This window comes from Pipistrellus kuhlii, unplaced genomic scaffold (assembly GCF_014108245.1).
Source record: "Pipistrellus kuhlii isolate mPipKuh1 unplaced genomic scaffold, mPipKuh1.p scaffold_m20_p_9, whole genome shotgun sequence".
Classification (NCBI taxonomy): domain Eukaryota; kingdom Metazoa; phylum Chordata; class Mammalia; order Chiroptera; family Vespertilionidae; genus Pipistrellus; species Pipistrellus kuhlii.
The window spans coordinates 1,275,135-1,301,716 of NW_023425595.1; the positions used below are offsets into that span (position 1 = coordinate 1,275,135).

A 26,582-nucleotide genomic window follows, 5' to 3' on the forward strand; every position below is an offset into this window, starting at 1 on the left:
TGATTTTGGCCTTTCTTGTAGCTGCTGCTAGAACATTTAGAGTGCCTTGTCTCCAGGCACGAGCGCTCTCTCCGGATGACGGTGGTGAAGAGGCAGGCGCAGTCCCCAGCAGGCGTGTCCAGCGAGGTGGAGGTCCTCAAAGCACTCAAGTCCTTGTTTGAGCACCACAAAGCTCTGGATGAAAAGGTACAGCAGCCCCGCAGCCATTCTCTGCGCGAACACATGCTGCATTGCTCAGTGGGGCATCATGTATAGCACAACTTCAACTCTTAAAACTTTCCTGTGAGAAGACAGACAGTTCTGTATAGGTAAAAAGTATCAGTTGGCATAAATGTTTTAAATTTGTTGTTGTTGTTTTGTTATATATTTTTATTGATTTCAGAAAGGAAGGCAAAGTTAGAGAAATATAGAAACATCAATGATGAGAGAGAATCATTGGTTGGCCGATCCTGCATGCCCCACACTGGGGATTGAGCCTGCAATGCTGGCATGCGCCCTGACTGATAATCAAACCATGACCTCCTGATTCATAGGTCCACCCTCAACCACTGAGCCATGCCATCCAGGCTTAAAACTTATTCCATTCTGTATATTGACTTGTTATTAAGAATTGTATATTATAATTTAGCTATTAAGCTATTAACAAGCAGCTTTTCTTGACATTAACTCCATGAAAGACGTTAGGGTATACTGTTGTGTTATGTTATGATGATGGTGAACTAGAGTTACGGTCATTAAGCGTTAAATAAATATGCACACACCTCAACCCTGTTTGCTTTCAGGTGAGGGAGCGCCTGCGAGTAGCACTTGAAAGGTGTAGTTTGCTGGAAGAAGAGCTGGGTGCCACCCACAAAGAGGTAAGCGTGCACATCACCTGGTTTGAATTGAGGGTTTTACATTTTTATCTCAGTTTTAAAAAGTTATGAAGACAGTGGTGGTGGGTAGCAAATGCTGTTTGTCTTTCTGAGTGAGGACCAGCCCCTGGGGCCAGTGTAAAGACTGGTGAGCGGCATTTTCTTTACAGAGTTGCAGGATCTCTGTAAGTGCCACCTGCCCAGTAGGGAGTGAGTCCTGGTTCTACTAATCCGGTCATAGGACGGCTGACGTCCCCAATGATATATTCTTATACTATGTTTACAGTTGATAGTTGTGTTTTTCCAAAAGGAGTTTTGCTATCTTAGTTCTTTACTCTCATATTCAATTTTTTGGTTTTAGCTGATGATTCTTAAAGAACAGAATAATCAGAAAAAAACACTGACAGATGGGGTGCTTGACATAAATCATGAACAAGAAAACACACCCAGCACGAATGGAAAGGCAAGTCCTCGGCTCTCTCTCTCTTTCTCAGTCCTGGTTTCACCTGTCCAGTCCAGTCTGCACAGGACTGTGGGGAACGCTGGGCCACAGCCCAGTGCAGTCAGCCCTGCGCCGGCGGAAGTTGTGGTCCAACTGACTGCAAACATTCATTGATTCTCCCTGTGTCCCAGAAGCACTTTGCTTCCTAGCTTCTCAGATGAGGCTGTTTAAGAGTTCTTTTCTCCCCATCAGAGGTCCTCCGATGGTTCCTTAAGCCACGAGGAAGACCTCGCTAAAGTGATGGAGCTGCAGGAAGTCATAGACAAGCAGGCCCGGGAGCAGAGCCAGATGAAGGAGCGCCTGGCCGCCCTCTCCACACACGTGGCGGAGCTGGAGGAGGACCTGGACACCGCTCGGAAGGATCTCATCAAGTCCGAGGAGGTGAACACGAAGCTGCAGCGAGATGTGCGGGAGGTAAGCGAGCCCACAGACGGCAGGGCCATCATCAGGCCAAATGCTGGGTGTTCTGAAAGTTGGACTGTTTTGCTCCTTTTGTCCCTTACTCCCAATTGCTTCCGACCTTCGCATCATTGTATTCATAACAGCACAACAGAACAGTGCTGTGAGACCGTGATACGGGACCTCCCCGTGCTGGCGGTGCAGTCTCCTTTCCCCAAGGTCTGGGAAGGTGGAGACTGATCCAGCTGCTCATTAGACCGGCGGCGGCAGAAGGGACAGGAGACCACCCTTCCGATCATGCTGCTGCGTGACTGTAATGCCCTGGTTGTGGAGTCCTGATTTCTGCAAGGCCTGGGCGGTCTGAACCTAGTCTCCACCACGCTCAGATTTCCTTCTGACGCACACGTGATCAAGTGGGTGTTTGGTGTGCTGCTGGTTCACTGACCTGATGTCTGTGTTGTCTGCTGACTGTTCAGAACGTTGGCGATCACCTAGCCTTTATATGTCCTGCCCACGAAGGAATCAATGATACTGATTGCCGGGTCAGGCAGACAGTGAGTGTGCTCACATGGGGTCATCAGGATCATGCTGTCACATTGCATAGAAATGCACTTCTGTCCGGCAGACGGTTCCTTCCGTATGTGTAAGCATTTATAAGAACTAATCATTATAAAGCCAGTGAGGGCTGCATACTTTCTCTGGCATCTTCCCCTCCCCCTTCACTTTATGCTGTTCTTTGTAAACAAGGCAGACACCCTAGGAGACATCTCAGCCAGGACTCTCAGGAAGAGCCTTTCAGACCCTCACAGGAGTAGATACAGTGTAACCTGTTACATTGTTGCATTGATCTCTGGCAAAGGGCAGCATTTATGTGGTGGTGTAACATGCAGAGATTTTTAAAATTCTTTTTTTAAAGACCTGTCACTTTTTTTTTTTTAAATATATTTTATTGATTTTGTACAGAGAGGAAGGGAGAGAGATAGAGAGTTAGAAACATCGATGAGAGAGAATCATCGATCAGCTGCCTCTTGCACACCCCCCACTGGGGATGTGCCCGCAACCAAGGTACATGCCCTTGACCGGAATCGAACCCGGGACCCCCCAGTCCCCAAGCCGACGCTCTATCCATTAAGCCAAACAGGTCCCGGCAAGACCTGTCACTTTTAATATTAAGACTTTGCTAACATTAGTTACTTAGTCAATGGGGAAACACTTATAATGAATTTCTACATGGGGGCAGGAATTGCATGAGCAGAAAGTTCGGCCCTAGATTCAGTGTTTAATACTATGTAAGAGAATTTTTTTCACAGAATTAGGCTTTTGAAGGCTGTATCCAGTTAACTTAAACTTTGGCTTCCATTTCCATTCATTCATTTGATCTCCTTACGTTTGTTTTTTAAATATATGTTTTGACTTCAGAGAAGACGGGAGAACGAGAGAATAGAAACATCAATGATGAGAGAGAGTCATTGATTGGCTGCCTCCTACATGACCCCTACTGGAGAACCTGTTTCCTGGGTGGATGCTCAACCACTGAACCACACCAGCCAGGCTGATTTCCTTAATTTTGTGGTAATTGGATGTGATTTTATCCAACTTGTACCTAAGAAAATGATACTAGTGTCTGACTGTCTTATCCATGAGGAACCACATCTTGACCTGGTGGATGAATCCCCTTGTACCATGAGAAATTTGTGTAATATTTCAATATTTTGTACATTTTTTTTGGAAATATTCTGTAGAAAATGATAAGCTTGGTTAACTGAGTGGCCAGACAGGGAGTGCTGGATAATGGTATAGGTGCGTGTTTATAATATTTGAGGTAGGCACATTTTCACTCACATTGCTGAAAATTGACATCTCTATCCATTTAATTTTGGAGACACTGATTTTATGTCTGATTTGAAAGTTAGGGTTTAGTCCAGTGTTTTCTCTTAAGCATGTTGACGTGTTCTCGGTTACTTACCTCCCTCTCTGAATGCTGTAGGCCATGGCGCAGAAGGAAGACATGGAGGAGCGGATCAACACCCTGGAGGAGCGCTACCTCGCAGCCCAGCGCGAGGCCACCTCCGTGCATGACCTCAACGACAAGCTGGAAAACGAAATTGCCAACAAGGACTCTATGCATCGGCAGGTAGTGTTCTTACGTACTTGGGTCTCGCTTTACCAGTTAATTACTAAGGAAGTTAAAGCCCTTTTCCCTGTGACTTTCATGTTGGCGTCAAGTCCAAAGTAAAGTTTTTATGACCTCTGACTAGTATGTTTGGAAAGTATGGGTTATTTTAATTTACAGTTTTAATTATGTAGGATTTGGTTTTACCATTTTATAGAAGTTACACCCCTTGATTCTTCTGTTTTGTTTTACTTGAATGATAATCTGTTGTTTGGCAACCTGTTTACCTAAGAAACAGAATAGCAAAGACTTTCCCATTTCAAGGCAGTGGCTGCTTGTGAGTAACTGGGGTCAGGGTGGTAAGTGGTAGGGTTAGCAAGGCAGCCTGCCCGGAGTGTTCACCTCTGGTGGTTCCACAGCCACCCCGTTCTTGTTCCTCTGGATCTCAGGTAGTCAGAGTTAACCCCAAAACTGAATCTGCTTCTGAAAATAAAGTGAGTGTGTCTAGTGTATTATAAAGTGTATCCTTAGCATCTAAGTTAAAATAATAAAACACTGGGAAGCTATTGTAAATTAGAATGTGGAATACTGTTTAAGAGCAGGTAAGATGTTCACAATAATCAGTTTAAAAGACAGGTCACAAAATTTCTGAGGGTTTGAAAGCATAATATATTGTGTGAAACAGGTTTAAAATTGTGGTACTCAGAACAGAGTTTACTCTTGGTTATTATGTATTTATTGTATTATTAGATGCATTATAACTGTAAACCTACTTTTGCCTACCCCTATATATGCAGGCAGAGAAAGGGAAGCAAGCTGAATATAAACAAATGCTAACGTCTCAGGAACCTGAACTTACAGATGAGTTCTGAGCTTTCTTTTTTAAAATAATGCATTTTCTACATTGAAATTTTTGTAGAGTATGAGGATTTTTTTTAAAGGAGTAATCATACATTTACAAAAATAACTTAAGCCCAGCTAGTGTGGCTCAATGATTTTGAGCGTCAGCCTATGAACTAGGATGTCATAGTTTGATTCCCAGTCAGGGTACATCCCCAGGTTGCAGGCTCAATCCCAGTGTGGGGTGAACAGGAGGCAGCTGCTCACTGATTCTCTCTGGTCATTGATGTTTCTATCTCCTTCTCCCTTCCTCTCTGAAATCAATAAAAATATATTTAAAAACAAAAGTAACTTGAGAGGCATTTCACAGGCCTCCTCTTGGCGGGGGGGGGGGGCCTCCCTTTCTGAGGCGGTGGTGCCACGCGTGGTGGTCAGCTGAGAGAGGGGCCTGGTTCTCCTCACTCCCCACTGGGAGAGGACCAGCATGCTCCTTTAATGTGTAGGAACATGTTTTTTTGGAAGATTTCTTTAACGAAACTTAAGAAAAGCAAGTTCTCTGGCCAGAAGTGTTTTGCAATTGAAGTCAAGCCCAAGAAAGCGGGTGTGAATTCTTCACAGGAAGAGTTCCCTCATCAAAACTAACTTTGATGTCAGCATTCAGATTTGTCTTAGTTTATTAAAGATGGAGTGGCTGCCCCAGCTGCTGTGGCTCAGGTGGTTGGGCATCGTCCTTTGCACCCAGAGGTTGCTGGTTTGATTCTGATTAGGGCACATGCCCGGGTTGCAGGCACAATCATCAGTAAGGAGCATACAGGGGGCAGCTGATCAATGATTATCTCATTATTGATGTTTCTATCTCCCTCTCCCTCTCCCTCTCCCTCTCTAAAATCAATTAAAAAAATATATATTTTTTAAAACAAACACACAAACCAGAATGGCTGGAAGACCTGTTCCCACTCATTTCTGCACTCTCTCCGCAGACTGAGGATAAGAACCGCCAGCTGCAGGAGCGCTTGGAGCTGGCGGAGCAGAAGCTGCAGCAGACCCTGCGGAAGGCGGAGACGCTCCCTGAGGTGGAGGCTGAGCTGGCCCAGCGCGTGGCTGCGCTCTCCAAGGTGCTTCTCCCGCTTCCCTCTCTTAGCACGGGGCTTGGATTGGGAGGGGGGCTTGTTCATGGACCTTGGTCACTGGTCTTAAATTGGTAGTCCAAATCCTTAAAATAGCCAGACTGGTTTTTAGTGCTATTTTGTTTGAGATTGGAACACTTCTTAAATGTCAGACATACCCCCATCTGTTTGTTATCCTGATGTTGATTTCCCTCCAGTTTGTCAGACGTGTACTGTTTGTCCCCAGTGTGGGTGCTCAAAGTAAGAGTCGCTGCTTCTTGAGTTAATGTAGCAGCTCAAGGCCCTAGATGGGAGCTTTCTGGACAGGAAGGGAAGGGCTTCTCAGGAGAAGGGGAGGACCACTCTCTTCTAAAGACAGTCCAAGTGAATTTATAATAAGTTTTTAAATAATTTATTCATTTGCTCAACAAATATTGGCTACATATGTGCAAGATACAGTGCCTGTTCTCAGAGTCATCCTCACCCCGGGGAAGCAGGCAGATGACAAGACAATGTCAGAAGGCTGTCCTGGTGCTCGGGCTGGGCGGGTCCACAGGAGGAGCACGGTCATAAGCACAGACACCCCGCCCTCCTGGGCCTACGAGAGCCTCAGGTCTGCGATCCAGCGGCCTAGGTGCCTGTGGGGAGCACCTGCTGATGGTTTGTCTCACTGGCTCGAGCTCAGGAGCTGGCAGTGGGGCAGGACAGACAGGATGTTGAGTGGCCAGCCTCAGATCAGTCAGATGACACAAGTGCTCACAGACCCGTGAGCGAGTTCTTGCTGACAGCTGGGTCAGAAGCTCTTCCTTTCCACCATGATCTGCGTTTAAAATCTCGGTTTCTCTCCTCCTCTGTCATCTCTCCTGTCCTTGTCATCTCTCCTGTCCCGGTTGGCCCTGTAGTCTGACCTTTTGTCTCCTGGAAGCTCTGCTGCTAAGGAAGCTAAACTGTGTGAACTCACTTCCCAGCTTAGGAAGGTAGTCATGCCGCGTTGGGTTGTGCTCGCTGCTCTGCTCCTTGGCACTCAGCACGCAAGCTCAGGACGGGGGACGTGAAGAAGCCCGAGCCTGGGCATGGGGCGGGAGGCACAGTTTCCTCACAGCTCACTACACCCAGCTGCACCCGGAGCCACCCTGAGGGGCAGCTGCCTCCCACTGACACATGCCGCCACCAGGACGTGTTGGTGGATATGAGGAAGCGCTTCCATCCATCATGGTGGAAGGCTGCACGGAGCATGATGTGCTTTCTGCTACCGCTTTAGTTAGTTTGCAGCATGCAGTCCCCCCAGTCGCGTCACTGTTAGTTGAACTTACACACTGTTCTTGCCGACAGGCTGAGGAGAGACACGGCAACATTGAGGAGCAGCTGTGCCAGATGGAGGCGCAGCTGGAGGAGAAGAACCAGGAGCTGCAGCGGGTACGTGGCCAAGCATACATCTGCTCCACGTGGGGCTTGGGGCCGCGCCACGTGGCGGGAGGCTCAGTTCTCCTCCTTCCCTGACTCTGTTCCCTTCTCCACTCCTGCCGCGTGCATCACGGCTGCATCTGCGCCTTGTCCGCTGGTAGGGGCTCTTGCCACATAGGCAGCATTATGTCCCATTGGGAGCAGGAGAGAAATTGGTGCCTGTGGGCAGTCCTGCAGGGGGCAGACGGATGCCCATGTCCAAGGAGGCTGCCTGCAGCCCTGACGAGCCTGTCGGGAATTGCTTGAGGGACCAGTCGGACCAGCCTCAAACACACTGAGGTTGCTGGCCAGCAGTCCCTGCAATGACCAGGGCCAGAGTCTGCTTGCTTAGAATATAGCACCTAAGTCCCAAATTCAGGTTATGTTTCTGACCTCTATCTCAAAATAGAAAATTATTACTCTCAATGTAAAGGTATATATAGGGATGGACATTCCTGCACGTGAGGATTGTTGGCTGAGCCATGATGGAAGGAGTCTGCAAGCAGGGTGGTGGGGCGTGTGCAGGAGGATCCAGAGCTTTTCACAAAGAGTCAGTCAGAAGTCAGCATGGCACATCCAGGGAAAAGCAAGTGGCTGCCCCAGTTCAAGGCTATTAGATTTTGTTTTCACCAGAAACCTGTATTCTTGGCCATGGACTGCCAAGCATCAGACATGACCTTCCACAAAGAGAAGATTCTGACTCTGATGAAGGGACTGTGCTGGGCAGTCTGTGCGCGCGCGCACACACACACACACACACACACACACGCGCGCGCACATGCTCTTTCACAGGTACACACAGATTCATGCAAATACAGGCTTGTGCACATGCTCAGGATCGTGCACACCTTCACCTCTTGGAGAATTAAATTTTTGTCTATTTAGGGGTGCACTTTATTTGTTAATTTTTATTGATTTCAAAGAGGGAGAGAGAGAATTAAATTTTTGTCTATTTAGGGGTGCACTTTATTTGTTAATTTTTATTGATTTCAAAGAGGGAGAGAGAGATCAATGAGAGAGAATCATTAATGGCTGCCTCCTGCATGCCCCACCCTGTGGATTGAACCCACAACCTGGGCATGTGCCCTGACCGGAAATTGAACTGTGACCTCCTGGTTCATAGGTCAACTCTCAACCACTGAACCACATTGCTCGGGCCACTCTGTTATTTTCAGTACTGGCTTACAGAGTTGAAGGACAGGTGGTGAGATGGGGTTTCTGTTTATAGCTAAGGCAATTCAAAGGAAACTTAAGTTTTGCTCTCAAAATATTTGTATGTTAACACCTTAAGGTTTGGGGTCTCCTCCAGGTGGTGGCTGCAGTGCGTTAGGCATGGTCTTCTCTTACAAAGCCATAGAGAAAAGGGAGGACCGGCACCCACTTCTTACAGATGAGGAAACTGAAGCACAGTCCGCAGCAAGTTCTTGTGGGAGTTCACCACTCCTATGCCTCTCAGCCCCTGGCCACGCTGCCCTGCCCCTGGGGAAGCCCCTGGCCACACTCCAGTGGCCCACCCTAACTTGACTGCCTGTTGGCACTTCCTGTCCCTGCACTTAGGATATGGGGCAAAAACAAGCTTTTTAAACCAGGAAATGGGTGATGGTTTTTATTTATAGATTTATCACTTCGTTAATGCATTTTAGAATTATTTGAGGTATTTGTAATTTTTTTAAATAAAAATCTTTATTATAAAATATTCAAGAGATGTAGGAATATAAAGAAAAACAAGTGAAAGTCTATTACCACTGACTTTTTTCCAAAATGAACTTTTTTACCTTTTGCTTTGTGGATTAAATTCTTTTCTCCTTGAATCCAGACTCAGACTTCTGTTGACATGCAGGGAAGGTGCTCCACCAGTGTGTGCATAATCTGATCCCCATAACCCTTGTTCCTCCTGAGTCAGCCGCCTCCTGAGTCAGCCCGCCAGTTGATTGGAGGGGCTCCGGAGGCCCACAAGTGCTTCGTTCAGCAGAAGCAGTAGGACCTTCTCATTGGTGATCTCTCACAGACTCGCCCTGCAGCTCTGTACCTGAGAGTAGTTCCTAGCCTAGTGCTCCTGTCTTCACTACAGGCGACTGGGAGGGTCAGCCTAGGGGCTGGCGGCACCCATCACCACACCGTCGGCCCTTGGCACTTTTAAAATAATGGTCCTGCCTTTGCTGGAAGTTGCTAAGTTTTTGTTTTGTTTTGTTTTAATATATTTTTATTCATTTCAGAGAAAAAGGGGGAGAGAGAAAGATCAATCACGAGGATAATCAGTCGGCTGCCTCCTGCATGCCCTCTACTGAGGATCGAGCCCGCAACCTGGGCATGTACCCCGATCGGAATGGAACCCAGGACCCCTCAGTCCATAGGCTGACGTCCCATCCACTGAGCCAAACCAGCCAGGGTGCTAAGTTTTTGTTTCTCCTATTTTAGGCACGGCAGAGAGAAAAGATGAATGAAGAACATAATAAACGTTTATCAGAAACTGTTGACAGGCTGCTTTCAGAATCGAATGAGAGACTTCAGCTTCACCTTAAGGAGAGGATGGCTGCTTTGGAAGAGAAGGTTGGTGGCCCCGAGGGCATTCCTGCCCCACAATGCATAACGGTCAATGCCAGTGCAGAAAGCAGACAGTATCTTCCAGCGGAAGAGGCCCTCACAGGCCATGTCCTTGTGCAGTTTGTGTACACGGAAAATTGTTTGTCCTTATTCTCTAGAGCAGGAGTCAATAAACCGTTTCTTTCAAGGAGCAGATAGTAAATACTTCACGCTTTTGCTAATAATTTCAAACAGAGTAAAACAATTCCATGCTAATCAATGAATATGCAAGCAGCCAAAGAGGCAGTATATAAATCAGTTGGTGTGGCTGTGTTCTAATAAAAATTGACAGGAATAGGCTGTGGGCTGGATTTCGCCGACAGGCCCTAGTTTACCAACCTCTCCACTAGAATCTTTTGGGGAGCCTCACCCTCACCCCTTTGTTGCTCTTGAATTGGAAGTTTATTTCTGTCTCAGAGTCCCATTCCACCACCTGCCTTCTCTCTTTCCATTTGGTTTGGAAAGTGCCTGGGCTCTCGTTGCTGTGGCCATGGAATTCTTAGCTGTGACTGAGAGGAGGCGCTCCTAGGGTCTGTCAGAGCACCAGTGGTAGCCGGTGGGATCCAGGTCAATGAAATTATTCTGATGACACCAGTGTACCAGAAGATGAGCCCCAGAATCTTCGTTGGGATTGGCACTTGCTCGTGCTCATGTGAGAGACCAGTGATCTCTACTGACGGTGCGACCCATTCATTTTACACAAAACCCATCATGAAATGCATTGTCCACCCTGCACAGGGTGGTTGGTTACATACATCCTTGATCAGTAGGCCATGTCCACCCTGCACAGGGTGGTTGGTTACATACATCCTTGATCAGTGGGCCAGCCCAAAGGCAGGAATGTTTTTATTTTTATTACTTTCAGAGAAGAACAAAAGGGAGAGGGGGAGAGAGAGAGAAACATCAGTGGTGAGAGAGAATCATTGATTGGCTGCTTCCTACACACCCCACATTGGTGATAGAGACCACAATCTGGGCTTATGACCTGACCCGGAATCGAACCATGACCTCTTGGTTCATAGGTTAATGCTCAACCACTAAGGTACACTGGACAGGCAGGAATGTTTTTATCTGGGAGCTGAACCCTGCATTTGAACCCATGTCCGCTTTCCCTAATGGCCTTACGGCCACTGCAGACCAGGGTAACAATTAAAATGAATGTGCCACTCCAACATTGGGAAGGCACTTGGAAAAGTAAGTTTACCAGGGACGGTTTGCAGTTCCTCGGCCCTCACTCGGAGCGTGGTGCTGCTCAGTAGTACATTCATATGCCTCATACCTTTGCTGAGGAACTTCATTATTTTAAACAGAAACGTAGCCATCCGATACCACATGGAGCATTGTCCCGAATCAACACTAAAGCTCTGTATCTTTTTCAGAATTCTCTCGTACGTGAAGTTGAAGATGCAAAAAAGCAATTAGAAGAAACTCAACATGATAAGGTACTTAAGTCTGTAACCCATTTAGACCCCCATTGAGAACAGAAGGAGCTGCATCAGTGCTGCTGTGACGCTGCGGTGGGGGGTGCTGTGCAGCCCACTGCCCTTGTGGTTCTGAGTCGGGTGGTGCACGTGGCCCAGAACTGTCTCCTTTTGGCTTCAAGGGAAAGCTATGACAGAACCACAAACCTTCCATGTAGCACAGGCCCGGCCAGTAGGAAGACACTGAGCCACATGTGATCCTAGCAGTCCACATGTAAACAGTACAAGGACAGGTGAAGTTAATTTTGTTAACCCAGAATTGAAATGTTACTTTGTCATGTAATTAATATAAAAACTGATGAGGTACATCCCATGCTTTTTATCATAAGAAGCTTGAAATCCAGTGTGTTTTACAGTCACCTTCGAGTGCTCCATGGCCACATGTGGCCACCATAGGAGCTCCTTGGTATAGTGCTGAGACACAGCTTAGGGCTGCCTGGAACGTTTTCTGTCAGCCTGACTTAATGTTTCGCAGTGTATAGAAAGGAGATTGAGCATACAAATGATAGGTGAGCGCAGGTGTGCAGTTATTCGTTGGGGGGTCTGTTTACGTGAGGACTTTTGGAGAAAATGTTCTGCGAATTCAAGTGCTTGGTACTTGTCACTGTTCAGCTAGCCTATCGTGGAAAGAATTAGCATCCTGAGATCTTCAATGGGTGTCACTTGCTGTTTTGCAGAATCAACTGGTACTGAATATCGAAGCTTTGAGGGCTGAACTGAGCCAGATGCGGCTCAGAGGTGCTTCCCTTCATCACAGGTATGAACCCCAATTAAAATCTGCCTCTGCCCCATCATGTGTGCACAGTGCGCATGCCCAGAGGTCAGGCCAGCCTCAGCGCCTGGAGGAGGTTTGGGAGGCAGGGTGATTAGTCCATGTCTGAGTGTGTTCGCTGGAAGGCCCAGCAGAATGAGGCCCTGATGGGAGCCCCTTGAGTCTGGCGCCTTAGACCACTCGGCCATCCTGACACATCTTGGGGCCCTGATGGTATAGGGATAGGCAGGCAAAGCCAAGGGCTCAGCTGAGCATTGGACCCCAGGAGTGACAGTCACGGGCACAGAGATGGAGAGGCTGTGTGGGGGGATAGTGGCAGGAGAGGCTTTGAGAAGGCAGACCCGCAGATTTCACAGCGGAGCCGGAGGTCAGAAAAGAGCCCGTGCAGAGCGCCTGGGACAGGCGTTGGCTGGGAGGCATGAGCTCAACTTCTGGGTGTGACTTTGCAGTGGGGTCAGTCATCTTGTGTTGTGACCCTCTGGAGCAAGAGGAGATAGCCCAGGGTGGAGTGGGAAAGGCGCCAAAGGACGGGCTTCCACTAATAGACTGGGCCTGTGGACAGGAGCCTCGCTCCTGAGGGGACTAGCTGCAGGTGGTGGCAGCGGGGAGGCGAGCAGCCTGGAGAGCGGTGTCAGGAGTAGGCACTGTGGACTCTGGAGAGACGGAGAATCATCCAGAATGACGCGTAGGGCTTCGCGTGGCTTTCTGCTGGTGTGAAATGCCCAGCCACCCCGCAGCTGGAACCCGCGGAGGAGGAAGGAGCAGTTTATGAGGAACGAGGGAAAGGAAATTCCCAAAGTGGACATCTTCTAGGCAAGCAATAAGCCTGAGCAGCGTTCCAAAGACAGTTCTCAGAAGAATGTAGAGGTGTGGGAACCAGAAGGGGATGAGCTGGCATGTCCCACCGGCCCTGCTGGTTGTGTGTCCAGGCACCAGGGGGCTTGTTAACTCACTTTGACCAGGTGGGTGGGTTTCTCTTCCCAGACCTTAAGGACTTTTGGAAATGAAGGCAGTGCCCTTGTTTCCCAGATTAGGGGGGCAGGACTTAGTGCGGTGCCCTGCCCAGTGAAGGCGGGACTCTGGGCAGTGCGCCTTCCGCCACTGACCAGGTTCTCGGCAGGCCGCCTGGAGGACAGCTAGCAGCTCCTTCAGCATCTCCGTCCAGGCCTGGCCACTATTGGGGAGATTTCTCCAGCCAACAGCGTTGAGTGTCTGCTGATCTGATTGCACACTGGTCTGTGCTTTGGACTCGGAAACATGAAAGCAGGCTGCCAAGTCCAGTTCCTGTCAGTGCCAGCTGGGGCTCAGGGGCTCCTCGGCAGGTCCTCCAGGGTGCACTTGAGGCAGCCTCCCAGGTGGGGTCTGGGGCCGGGCAGCCTCACACGGTGGTGGTTGGCAGATGGAAAAGTAAGCAGTTGGAGGCCAGAAGTGACATGCGGTGTGCCTCCTGGTCAGTCGGGGAGAAAGAGGAAGTGTCCCAGGCTGCACAGCCTGAGCACGGGACAGTTCTGAGGGTCACCTTGGCAGTGTCGCATTGGTTTCCCCGGGCATCGAGGTTTCCCTCCTGGAGGGGCTGGAAGAGGAAAGATTGGCAGGGAGTGGGCATTGGAGCAAGCAGAGGTCCCCACATCCCCTCCGTGGAGACCTTGCCGTGAACTTATTTCCCAGATTGACAGGTGTGGCCTGACCAACAAAGTTCACTTTCTTGAAATAACGCTTTTTCCCCCGTGTTTCAGCCGACCCCACTTGGGCAGCGTCCCAGACTTCAGGTTCTCCGTGGCGGACGGCCCCACGGACTCGTACGGCAGCGGCGCGGTGCTGCGGCGCCCCCAGAAAGGCCGCGTGGCAGCGCTGCGGGACGAGCCTTCCAAGGCAAGGGCTCCCTCCTCCCCGTCACCGGCTGCACAAGTGCTCCCTCCTCTCCCGTCACCTGCTGCACAAGGGCTCCCTCCTCTCCGTCACCTGCTGCACAAGGGCTCCCTCCTCCCCGTCACCTGCTACACAAGGGCTCCCTCCTCTCCCGTCACCTGCTGCACAAGGGCTCCCTCCTCTCCCATCACCTGCTGCACAAGGGCTCCCTCCTCTCCCTGTCACCGGCTGCACAAGGGCTCCCTCCTCTCCCTGTCACCGGCTGCACAAGGGCTCCCTTCCTCTCCCTGTCACCGGCTGCACAAGGGCTCCCTCCTCCCCGTCACCTGCTGCACAAGGGCTCCCTCCTCCCCGTCACCTGCTACACAAGGGCTCCCTCCTCTCCCGTCACCTGCTGCACAAGGGCTCCCTCCTCTCCCTGTCACCTGCTGCACAAGGGCTCCCTCCTCTCCCTGTCACCTGCTGCACAAGGGCTCCCTCCTCTCCCTGTCACCGGCTGCACAAGGGCTCCCTCCTCCCCGTCACCTGCTGCACAAGGGCTCCCTCCTCTCCCTGTCACCTGCTGCACAGGTCCCCTTCCCTCACAGATTTGAATTACAGTCTCAATAGGTCACGTTCTCGTCTTCCCTCCCCCATCGTCCCTTTTTCTAGCTAAAAGTTTACGTTTAAGGTGTGCTGGGGTTTTTTGAGAATGGAAATTCTAATAAAATATGACCTCTTAATCTAACACAATGCCACTCAGTAGTCTAGAAGTAGTAGTGAAGAGTAAGGCTTCTGATCAACAGTGGGCTGTCAGTAGTTAAGTTTTGGGGGAATCAAAAATTATACGTGGATTTTTTTAAAATATATTTTATTGACTTTTTTACAGAGAGGAAAGGAGAGGGATAGAGAGCTAGAAACATCGATGAGAGAGAAACATCAACCAGCTGCCTCCTGCACACCCCCTATCGGGGATGTGCCCGCAACCAATGTATTATACATGCCCTTGACCGGAATCGAAGGGCACCTTCAGTCCTCAAGCTGACGTTCTATCCACTGAGCCAAACCGGTTTCAGCTATATGTGGATTTTTTATGTGCAGGGGGTTGGCCCCCCTAACCCTGTATTGTTCAAGGGTCAACAGTATTTATCTTAAATTTATTCTTAAGAGTATGTGTGTGTGTGTGTGTACATACATACATACACGCACACACATATATAGATACATGTATACATATATATGCACATTTAGCATATTTTTATTTATTTCAAAGAGGAAGGGAGAAGGAGAGAGACAGAAACATCAATGATGAGAATCATTGATGGGCTGCCTCCTGCACACCCTCCACTGGGGACTGAGCCCACAACCCGGGCATGTGCCCTGACTGGGAATCAAACCCTGACTTCCTGGTTCATAGGTTGATGCTCAACCATTGACCCATACCAGCCAGGCTAAACATTTTATTTTAACTTAAATGAGCATTCACTAGCAAATTAAATTAACATTCACTGGCTAATCTCCCTTCCCCCCCCCACACACACACACATACACACACTGGCTAATCTCCCCCCCCTCCCCCCACACACACACACACACACTGGCTAATCTTGATGGACACCAGCAACTTGTAGCATGGCCCATTTTTCAATTTGGGCTTGATTTAAAATTTTTGAAAACTTTTGACTTCTTTAAAGTTGCTCTGACTTTGGTTATAGTCTTGCGTCTTTGCTGAGATGGGGTCTCTGTTCACAGGTACAGACTCTGAACGAGCAGGATTGGGAGCGTGCCCAGCAAGCCAGCGTCCTGGCCAACGTGGCCCAGGCGTTTGAGAGCGATGTCGATCTGTCAGACGGCGAGGATGAAGGGGACACACTCTTCAGCTCGTCCGCGCTGCTGTCACCTAGCGGGCAGGCTGACGCTCAGACACTGGCCATGATGCTGCAGGAGCAGCTGGACGCCATCAACAAGGAGATCAGGTACATGGGGTTGTACATGGGGTTATGCCTGCACACAGTGTCCCCGGGAAACTGTACCCCACTTAGAGTAGGCTGGAGCAGGTGCGGCGAGCATTGTCTACTAGTAAATGGTCTAGAATAATACTTCAATTCTGTTTGAAGAGTTTATAAGTTTTAAGATTGCCCTTTGTTATGGAATTCAGTCAGCCAGGACGTTCTCTCCACAACTGTGGTGTCGGCACGTTTGTGTAAGGTGCTGTGGCAGTTGAGAGGTGTTCAGTTCCATCCCCCAAAGCTGAGGACCCAGCTAGAGGGCCCTGGGGCTTTACCCACCTGGGAGGCTGTCGGGTGGGTCTACCTGACATGTGTGCGACCTCTAGCCCTGCAGAGCGCTGGTGTGTGTCACAGCCACTCGGAACAGGAAAGCTGAGGTATGGAGGATGGCAAATCCCCTTGGTGTTTGCACTTGGCCATATTAAATTAACACAGCACAGAGACTGGTGCATGGTGGGACAGTGCTGGTCACAGGAGTGTGCATTCTTTTAGTCTCATCACAGAAACCTCCCAGCCGTTATATATAGTAGCAAATATACAGAAGAGTGGGCCACCTGAGGGGCAGAATTCAAAGAATTGCCTTGGTGCTGGGCACAGCCATGACCAGGGTGCCCTGAGGCCTGCCCTGTGTCAGACCTGATGCAGCCACACACCTGGTTGGTCCCAAGGCCACGTGAAGAGCGCCCGTGCTGAGCCTGCCATAGATTCAGGTGGCACAGCCACCAGGTCTTGTTCTTGTACAGCTAACATGGCAGAAATGCCCTTCACTGCATGCGGTTTTTATGCAGTGGCATGGGTGCCACTATTGACGGCAGATGGCCTGTCTGTGTCCAGGTTGATTCAGGAGGAAAAGGAGAGCACAGAGCAGCGGGCCGAGGAGATCGAAAGCCGAGTTGGCAGTGGGAGCCTTGACAACCTCGGTCGTTTCAGATCCATGAGCTCCATTCCATATCCTGCGTCCTCACTCGCAGGCTCCTCCCCTCCAAACAGCGGTCGGTCCACCCCTCGACGCATCCCGCACAGCCCCGCTCGGGAAGTGGACAGACTGGGCATCATGACTCTGGTAAGTGTGTGCCTGTTCCCTGCTGCACTCCCCACCCAGCGAGTTCCGTCTCGGACACTGCACATGTGCTTTTTGTTTGACCCAGAAGAAAATCAGGTATTTTGCTTCGCATATGTTATGCTTGGAAGTCCAAGGTTTTGAAAACCAGCTGGTATGTCATCAGTCATTCAGCAGCAGCACGGTGACAACTGAATTTTACTTCTCAGAGGACCAGTTTAGCATGTCATTATGAACTCGGAAGTTTTTATTGGGTAACTTTGGGCAAGGCAGCTTCAAGGGGAGTGTGTCCATTTTTTGGGAATGGACAGTTTAACCGAGTAAGTATAGGCAGCCTCGTAGCTCATAGAGAAGTGTGCCCAGGCCGAGGCCGTCTTCCTTCACATTAGGGTTGCCTAACAGGAGGATACAGGGCCTGCCGTCAGAAAACAGCACTAAGCAAAGCAGACCGTCCTGTTTGTCATGCGCCCCGTGGCCTGCCCAGCACCAGTGTTGCCTGGGAGACCAGCATCCATCCATGAAGAGCCTAGTGGCTTCCGAGGAAGCATCTGGAAATGCAGTGACCTTATGGCTCCTGGTGACAAAGCGATACCTTGTTCACGCATCTGGTTTAGGTTTGCATGAGCACTGCCTCACATTGCACACTGACTGACAGCATGCTGTGCAGCCGCACCATCGACCTGCCTGTCCCATCCACGCTCACTCTCAGCCTCACTGCCCTGCTTCACTTGCAGCCGCACCGCCCAGCCTTCCTGTCACCCACAGTCACCCTCAGCCACACTGTCCGCCAGCAGACAGCCACAGCAGCTCTGCATCATTCCAGTGCCACGTGACATACCTTCTGTAACTTGCATCATTAGCTAATTAGCTAGTATTTTAAACTCTGACAATTTAACTTATGGTTTCATGTTTATTTTCTCTGAGAAATTATAAACAGGCTGGATATTTTCCCCTTGTGTGTAGTTCTGCATGCTGGCTGGCCTGTATCTGCTGCATTTGGTTTGATCTCCTGTGTCATCCTTTTGTTTGTTTAGTCACCATCGATCCAGGCCTCAGTTCCCCTGTCCCCCTCCCCTGGTAGTCAGTACCTCCCCTCCCTTCCTCTCTCCCTGGCTGCAATACCACCCTCCACCACAGGCCCAGGTGACGGCGGCCGTGCGGTCCATGGGGTGACTGTTCAAGCTTAGCTCATTGGTGACTTTATGCTTTTTTCCATTTTTCATTGAACAGTGTTTTTCCCCACAATGACGATACATTTTAGTGTATCACTGTATAGTAGGTGAGGATATAGGCATGATGTAGATGGATCAGAGTGGTTTAACTTCAAACTGTGGGATGTGTGTAATTCGTAAGTGAAACGTTACCTCTACAGGTGTGAAGAAGTAATCCACTGAGTGTAGGATTAATGGACTCCTGACACAAAGTGTACTTTTTGGTTGTGATGTTGTATGCAAGACCATCAACATCATCACCTTACTGAACATGCACAATTAATACTTTAACAGACCACTTTTCTAATTTAAAGATCATGAATTAAAGAATGTGAAGATTCCACCTGTTCTTCTAGCTTTTATTACAGATTTTCAGGGGGTTCCCTGCTGTAGTCAAAAAATTTATTTTTGAGCACTTTAAATTAAATTGTAGGCAAGGATTTTACATTAACATCCAACAAGTGATTAACTCAAAGTAGGTTTGTTCAGTTTTATAACAGGTGTTAGTCTGATAGTTTGAAGTGTAACTTGTTTTTCATTAAGAAAAACGAAGGAATAGAGAAGTTTGGCTTAGAATAGACAACTATTAGGGCTCTTTGTTACATAGATTGCATTTTAATTAATCTTGTATGTTGTAATAGAATTTTATTTCCTTGAGTAATAATCTGATATTTCTCTAGTAAATTTTGAATAACTTATATTTAAATTTTTAGTGAAAAATTGTTCTATTTCCAGTTATATATTTTTTCTAAATCTTAGCTCACTTATATTTGTCCTGTCATTGTTTTTTAAATATATTTGCCTGTATACACTATGATTGGATTTTTAACATCAAAGTGTGCAGTAAACCTGGTTTTTCTTCCTTTCTTTGCATGCATCTGTCAGCCTAGTGATTTAAGGAAACATCGTAGAAAGGTAAATTTTCGTGATGTAATGTGCTTTGTTTCCCTGTGAAGAGTGTCTGTCCCTGTATATACATGCACACCGAGGGCAGGTGATGACACTGTTACTAGTAGAAATAGGTCCTGGTGGTTTCACAGAACCCGTGAGAGTATAAGCGTTGGCCTTCCTCCCACCTGGTTGCCTTTCAGTCGCTGCTTTCACGTGTATAACAAACGTGGTGTTTGAGTATTAAAGCAGACCCATGGATCTTACGTCTGAGAAAAACCAGTTTAAGAATCATGGCTGGCAGCAGTTATTATAGTAAGCTCTTATATGCCAGATGCTGTGCTCCATGCTTGAGTCTGTCATCTGGTCCTCACATACACCCTGGGACACACTGATTACTGTTGTTACCCCATTTTACAGACTTGGGGACTGAGGCTTAGAGAGGTCACGCAATGTGCCCGTGGTCGCAGTCAGGAATGTGCAGTATGACCTGTCTGGTTTCAAGCCTGGACACTTGGCCCCGTCGCTCTCCAGCCTGCCTTTTCCCAGATGCTCTGGGCTCCTTTGCAGCATCCCTGCCAGGAGGATCAGGGCCTCTTCCCATATAGATGACCATGAATTGGCCTTCCTGTTCTCAGAGGATGGAACCAAATGTCTTCCTCATGGTCATCACGCTCTGGACCAGTCTCTACCCCCTCCCAAGCCTGTCTGCTCGCGCACTCGCAGACAGCCTTCAGATGGTCAGTGCGTGTGAGCCCTCCCCTGCGAGATTTAGGGACCTCTTGTGGTGAAGTTCCGGCTCTGTCGCTGTGGTTTGTGGCCAGGCTGTGCTCCTCGCCCTCTTGGTGCCCTGCTCTACTCTCCTGTGAAATGAAGACAGTGACAGGAAGCATGCTCTTGAATGGCCATGGGCTGTTCCTGTCTGCACACAGGCCAGAGCTGAGGAAGAGCCTGCACTGCGACAGGCACAGAGCACACCCTCCTGGCCTGCTGGCTCGTACTTCCCTTTTCTTGCTCGCAGGACTTTCTCAGTGAAGGAAGCAGTGTGCGATCTGTCTCCGGGCAGGACAGCCTGGTGGGAACTGGGGCTCGCTGGCGGGCCCCTTTGTACTCAAGACTGTCGATATCATCAACTTACTGAGCATGCAGTAACTAAAGAATAGAGAAGTTTGGCTTAGAATAGACAACTATAAGTATAATTCGTAGTGTTTCTCTAATATTTTGAATAACATGTTTATTTTTTAATTGATTTCAGAGAGGAAGTGAGAGAGAGAAGCATCAATGATGAGAGAGAATCATTGACTGGCTGCCTCCTACACACCCCCTACTGGGGATCGAGCCCACAACCTAGGCATGTGCCTTTGACTGGAATCAAACCTGGGACCCTTCAGTCCACAGACTGATGTTCTATCCACTGAGCCAAACCAGCTAGGGCTGAATTACTTAGAAATTTTTGGTGAAAATGTTCTATTTCCAGTTACTTTTTCTTCTTCTAAATCTTAGCTCACTTATATTTATCCTATCATGACTGCTGTGGGTGGTTGTGGGTTGCAATCAGGTGTGTGTGCCAAGTGCCTGGTGCCATCAGACGCGGCCAATGGGTATGCAATGGCACCTTTTTACTCCCCGGTGCCCTTGGATATGCCCAGACGACTTCCCAGCTCCCTGGAGCCTCCCCTTGTCATCAAGTCTGAAATGGCACGTAGTCTCTAGTCCAGCATGGGGTGCACCTTCCAGGAGGAGCGCAGAGGGAGAGGGCCGGCCAGGCCACATGGGGTGAGCTGGGAGTTGTCCTTAACAATGGGCTCATCACGTCAACTAGGCTTTGAATGAGGGGTGGCCTTTGCTTGGGCATTTGCTGGTCTTCATGGAGTTTACAGTCAGTTCAGCCACAAGGGTCACTCCCCATCCTGTTCTTCGTTTTTGGGTTTTCACAAATCATTGTTTTAACCTGCATCTGAAATCTACCCCTAAGTTTCACAGTGATAGGGTTAGCCATTTTGTAGCCTGTGTTCTGATGGTTGGAAATCAGGAGGGCACGCAGAATTGCCCAGCTATTGCTGATGGTTATGTCTTGAACAACCTCAGCTCTGTTCTGCACTAATTCACTTGGTCATCACCGAGCCACTGGGATGCAGGGGATCAATACTTTGTATACAATATCATTTTTCAAAAGGCTGCTCAAGTCTCTTTGTGCACACAGGTGCTTGCGAGGCGCAGTTTGTGATGTCCAGCCCTGACCTCACCACAAAACTCAAATATATCCATTAGTCCTGAGGGTCCATCCGCGCCCCATGCTGTTGCCACCGCCCTGCTTCACATACTCACATCCCGGCAACCTAGAATCTTCCAGACCATGGAGACCATCTTTTAGTGAAAACTTAGGGTTATTTCCTCTAAGCCAGAGTGAACACATTGTTTTTCAACTGCATATAATGTTTCAGTTATGATACTCAATCTAGACATTATTGAGAAACATGAGCCAGACACACGTGTGGTGGTGGAGGAGTTAGCTACCTTTTCCCTTTTTTAACTGTTTGCTACAGACTCCAGTAATTTGAATCATTATTGAAAATGGTACTGGGTCATGGTACAAGCTGTTTCTTTTTTCCTTTTTAACAAAAAGGTCTAGATAATTTTGCTGGTATTTCTTTCTAGGGTTACCAGATCAACACATTCTCCCCTCCCCGCTGGGGAGAGCGAATGCCGCCTAGTCCGTGATGATGTGGTCCAGGTCTCTGCCATCCCATCAGTGGCTGTCCCCATGGTGTCCTGGGACCCTGGGTAGGGCAGGCCCTCAGGCTACCTGGAGGCTCGGGAACAGGAATGTCCCTGTGTCCTGCCAGGACCCACATTCACTCGTGTGCAGCGGCTGGGGACTGGAGCCAGGCTCTGAGCTGTGCGCTTGGTGGTCCGCGGCCCTGTGTCCTGTGAACAAGACCTGCCTTTAAAATGGCATTAGCCTGAGACAGCTTTGTACTTGGAGGAAAGCAGAGCTAGTTGATTTTCAAATAAGTATATGATTGTAATTTAAAGCCTATGTGGTTTTGCCGAAACCGGTTTGGCTCAGTGGATAGAGCATTGGTCTGCTGACTAAAAGGTCCCAGGTTCGATTCCGGTCAAGGGCATGTACATTGGTTGCCGGCACATCCCCAGTGGGGGTTGTGCAGGAGGCAGTTGATCAGTGTTTTTCTCATCATCGATGTTTCTTGCTCTCTATCATCCCTTTCTCTCTATAAAAAAATCAATAAAATATATATATTTTTTTTTTATTAAAAAAAAGCCTATGTGGTTTTTCATTTTTTTGGTCAAGTCTATTGTTAACTAAGTTTACACTTATCTTTACCCCTCAGTTGCCAGCTTCCCGAGAAGAGGTACGAGATGATAAGACAACGATAAAATGTGAAACATCCCCTCCTCCCTCCCCGAGGTCCCTGCGCTTGGACAGGCTGCATAAAGGAGCCCTGCACACAGTCAGCCACGAGGACATCCGGGACCTCAGGAAGTAAGGAGGCACAGTCTATAGGGAGTAAGGGGCGGGCGGAGCCAGTCACCGTGGAAACATACTTGTCTGAATTTTTAGTATTAAGAAAGGTTTTTTTTTGCTTTCAGAGAGGAAGGGAGATGGGGGGGGAAGAGAGAAATTTCAATGATGAGAGAATCATTGATCATCTGCTTCCTGCATACTCCCCACAGGGGATCAAGCATGCAACCTGGGCATGTCCCCTGACTGAAAGTCGAACCATGGCCTCCTGGTTCATAGGTTGATAGTCAACCATTGAGCCACACCAGCCAGGCAAGCTGTTGATTTTGTTTTGTTGTTAATTCTCACCCCGAGGATATTTTTCCATTGTTTGTTTCTTTGTTTGTTTTAGAGAAAGTGGAAGGGAGGGAGAGAAGAGGAGAGAGAGAGAGAGAGAAACATGGACGTGAGAGAGAGACACCGATTGGTTGCATACACACCCAAATTGGTGGGGAACAAATCGTAGTCCAAGACTCTGACCACTTGGCAGCACTGGCCAAAACCATTGATCTTTTCTTGATTAAAAAAGTCAGAACAATGATTTTTTTAAATACTGGCTAATTCAGTAGTGTTTATTTGAATGGTGTTCTCAGCATGCGGGCCCTGGCCTGGAGCTGCGGTGATGCCAAAAGTGCAGCTTGGCTGGTAGAGGCAGTGCAGGAAGGCAGACTGAGACCAGATCCGTCATTTAGGGAAACCTCATTTCTTCAGACTCCACAGGTCCACTGTTTTGAGAACGAACTTTCTACTCTTGCGGGAGCGTTTGCCCCGCACATGGCACGTTTCTGGCGGCCACCCTGTGAGGCAGTCGGTGGCTTTCAGGTGCCCTGGTACCTTTTAGCTGCAGGGACTTCACGTTGTCCTTCCTGCTCCTGGTATCTGCCCTCAGGAGCCAGGGAGACAGCTCTGCTCTGGCTACTCTTGCTCTTTCCACGGCCAGCACAGTTGCCCTCGGGGGGCTGAGGGAGCTGCAGAGAGTGGGCACTGCCATGTCTCTGGCTGGAAGGAGTCCTCTTTGGCAGGTGGTGTCTCAGGCCCAGAACCTCGGCCTCCCACAAACAGGTCTCCATCAGGGACATGGGAGCCTACACTTCCTGGCATGTGTGAAGTAGTTGTTGCAGAAGAGACAGAGATGTTTGTGGTGAAGTGTGAGAGCGGGTATTAACAATGTGGAGAGTTCTGGCTCCTGTGACAGGGTGCCTGTTAAAGATCCTCTCTGTCCCCGAAGCTCGACAGGCTCGCAGGACGGCCCGGTGAGCAACCCCAGCAGCAGTAACAGTAGCCAGGACTCGCTCCACAAGGCCCCCAAGAAGAAGGGCATCAAGTCCTCCATCGGCCGCTTGTTTGGCAAGAAGGAGAAGATGCGCCCCGGGCACATCGGCAAGGAGGCGCTGGGACAAGGTCGGTGCTCTCAGCAACCCCAGCCGTGAGGGGAGGGTCTGCCATACCAGCTGGGTGTTCTCGTGGGGCCTAGGCTAGAGACATGTATGTTTTCTCCGTGCATACGTGCAAACCAGACAGACAGCCACGGTAACATTCCTGTGTCTGAATAACAGCCTCTCGTGGAAGTAAGCGGTTTACTTCTCTGCGCATCTTCGTGGCATCAAAACAGCCTGTAGTTTTTCACTCCACCTGCTCATACTGTCCGCCTGTTGATGAAACCATCTAAGGTGGCCATGTTGATTTCCTCTCTTTCCACTACTCTACTTCCTCATAGCTGGCATTTCAGAGACAGAAAACTCATCTCAAGACGCCTTGGGACTTAGCAAATTGGGAGGACAGGCTGAGAAAAATCGCAAACTTCAGAAAAAGTAAGTGTTTTATTGTTCAACTCACTGAATAGGTTTTTTTATTGTACCTGAGTTTTACCTAATGTTAGTTTATTAATGTGTCATCTAGCTACATGTATATATTATCTTCTAAAGATTAACATAAAGCCTTTGTTAAACTGTACTTAGGCCTGCAGAGAACTTCTGACCCCCACAGGCCCCAGGTCTCCCCCTGCTGACTGCCCTGTGGCAGCTGGCATTGCCTCTGAGTCTTCGGCTCCTGTCTTCCCCATGTGTACAGATGGAAGTTGTGGGGATGTCAGTTTTCTGGATATGAAGCCTTGGAGTAAAGCACGGGATGACCCAGAGTCATCATTCTGCAAGCACCTAGTTAGCTAAATAGCAGAAAAGAGTAGAAACCGCCCAAATCCAGACCACCGCGCTTACCCCGTTAGCCCATTATTCGTCTCAAAAACCTGCATTGTTCTTCACGTTGGTAAAGCTGAACGTTGGTGGCGCTGTCCCAGAGGCAGCACTTTGTTCAGACCAGCTGCAGCTTCCTCCTCGGTGCTCAGAAGGGGAGCGAGGTGCTTTCACTGGAATGCCCTGCCTCGGATAGAGACCGCTAGGTTTATAAGTTGGTGATAATTCTTTCTTCATTCTGCAAAGAGGCGATGCTGTGGAGATGGAGGAGCCAGTCAACACTTCATCCTGCAGGCATTCTTTGTCGATTGCAGCAAACCAGCACTAAGTGGGGGATGAGAGGAGGGATGGGCATGCACTCTTACACTGAGAGCAGTTACGGAGAGAACTCCGTCATCGTGTTATATGTTTGTGATAGTAGGACTCTGATTTCAGTGTCATGTTATTTGCAGGCACGAGCTGCTCGAGGAAGCACGGAGACAAGGTCTGCCTTTTGCACAATGGGACGGGCCCACTGTGGTCGTGTGGCTGGAGGTACGCCTCCTTCTCTTCGGGAGTGAGGGTGTTGGCGGGTGAGCGTGTGATTCCCATCAGATTCTCAGCCTAACCTGGCCTTGACACTTCCTGTCTCTAGCTCTGGGTGGGGATGCCGGCCTGGTATGTGGCCGCGTGCCGAGCCAACGTGAAGAGCGGGGCCATCATGTCGGCCCTGTCGGACACGGAGATCCAGCGGGAGATCGGCATCAGCAACCCTCTGCACCGGCTGAAGCTGCGGCTGGCCATCCAGGAGATCATGTCCCTGACCAGCCCGTCGGCCCCACCCACGTCCAGGACGGTACGTGTCAGGCCCCTGCTTCCTTAGAAATACACCCAAGGCTTCAGTTTAAAATTTTAGCATTCAGAAACATTGCAGCTTCTTATTGGTGACAATTGGGTGGTTAAAAGACACTTTATTAAATGCTTTTACAGCAGCTTTGCTACAGTGGCATTGTAATATGGAAGGAGTTTGAAAACATAGAAAGGTGATGATCACATTTAAATTGAAATTTATGAAAAGTGAAGGAAAAAAAGCTTAGATCCCCAGTTGTATTATAATCAGTGTTTCTTTACTGATATATTCTGCCTGTGGATGCTGCCCACTGGGGGGCTGGAGCCCCTGGGAGCACGGGGTGTGAGCAGTCCTGACCCAGCAGGTGGGCCAGCATGGTCTGCTCAGTTTCCCGCACGGGGGAGGCCTTGAACATCCTTCAGAAGGTGCTGGTTGGAAAGTTAAAAACATACCTCAGGGCACATGCTCGGTACCCGGGGTCCGGCAGCTCTGGCATTGGCCCTGAGCCTCTCTGCTCTGAGTCTGCTCTGGTCAGGCCCCGGAGCCACACAGACACTCGTCTGAGTGGAGGCTAAGGCCTGATTCGGACTCACAGCTGCTCCTCACAGTGAGTTCAGAGCGCATGTGTCGGTTTTGTTTCACAGGGAAGGCGGAACAGAACCCCTGTCTCAGCTGCTGCCCAGATGCTCTTGTCTCGTGGGCTTGTCCCAGTTCACCTCAGAGTGGCCTTTCTAGAAAGAAGGGGCCGATGGTTCCCCAGTGTTTCATAAACTCGTGACAAAGACAGCTCCTGAGTGGACAGTTGGAGCACACCTCCCCTGGGGGTGCCTTCCCTGCACCCCAAGACCAGGGGAGCTGTTCCCTGAGGATGCTGAGGCTAAGGCCTGTTTCTAGGCCAGCTGAGGGGAGGGGGCCGTTCTGTGGTCACA

General features: G+C 49.2%; 1 protein-coding gene across 6 annotated transcripts in view; it reads left to right on the forward strand.

Annotated features, from left to right (window-relative positions):
- PPFIA1 (PTPRF interacting protein alpha 1) overlaps positions 1-26,582 on the forward strand; it is a 54,848-nt gene that overhangs the window by 13,417 nt on the left and 14,849 nt on the right. For 3 of the 6 annotated variants that reach the window (XM_036427824.2, XM_036427825.2, XM_036427827.2), the window contains exons 4-21: positions 22-186; positions 783-857; positions 1,216-1,317; positions 1,549-1,770; positions 3,743-3,889; positions 5,689-5,823; positions 7,147-7,230; positions 9,676-9,807; positions 11,220-11,282; positions 11,999-12,078; positions 13,830-13,965; positions 15,694-15,917; positions 16,785-17,013; positions 22,463-22,614; positions 23,861-24,033; positions 24,350-24,443; positions 25,277-25,358; positions 25,459-25,659. In XM_036427824.2, coding sequence (XP_036283717.1) covers positions 22-186; positions 783-857; positions 1,216-1,317; positions 1,549-1,770; positions 3,743-3,889; positions 5,689-5,823; positions 7,147-7,230; positions 9,676-9,807; positions 11,220-11,282; positions 11,999-12,078; positions 13,830-13,965; positions 15,694-15,917; positions 16,785-17,013; positions 22,463-22,614; positions 23,861-24,033; positions 24,350-24,443; positions 25,277-25,358; positions 25,459-25,659 — 2,496 coding nt within the window. The other 3 variants (XM_036427823.2, XM_036427826.2, XM_036427828.2) reach the window with 2 other exon arrangements.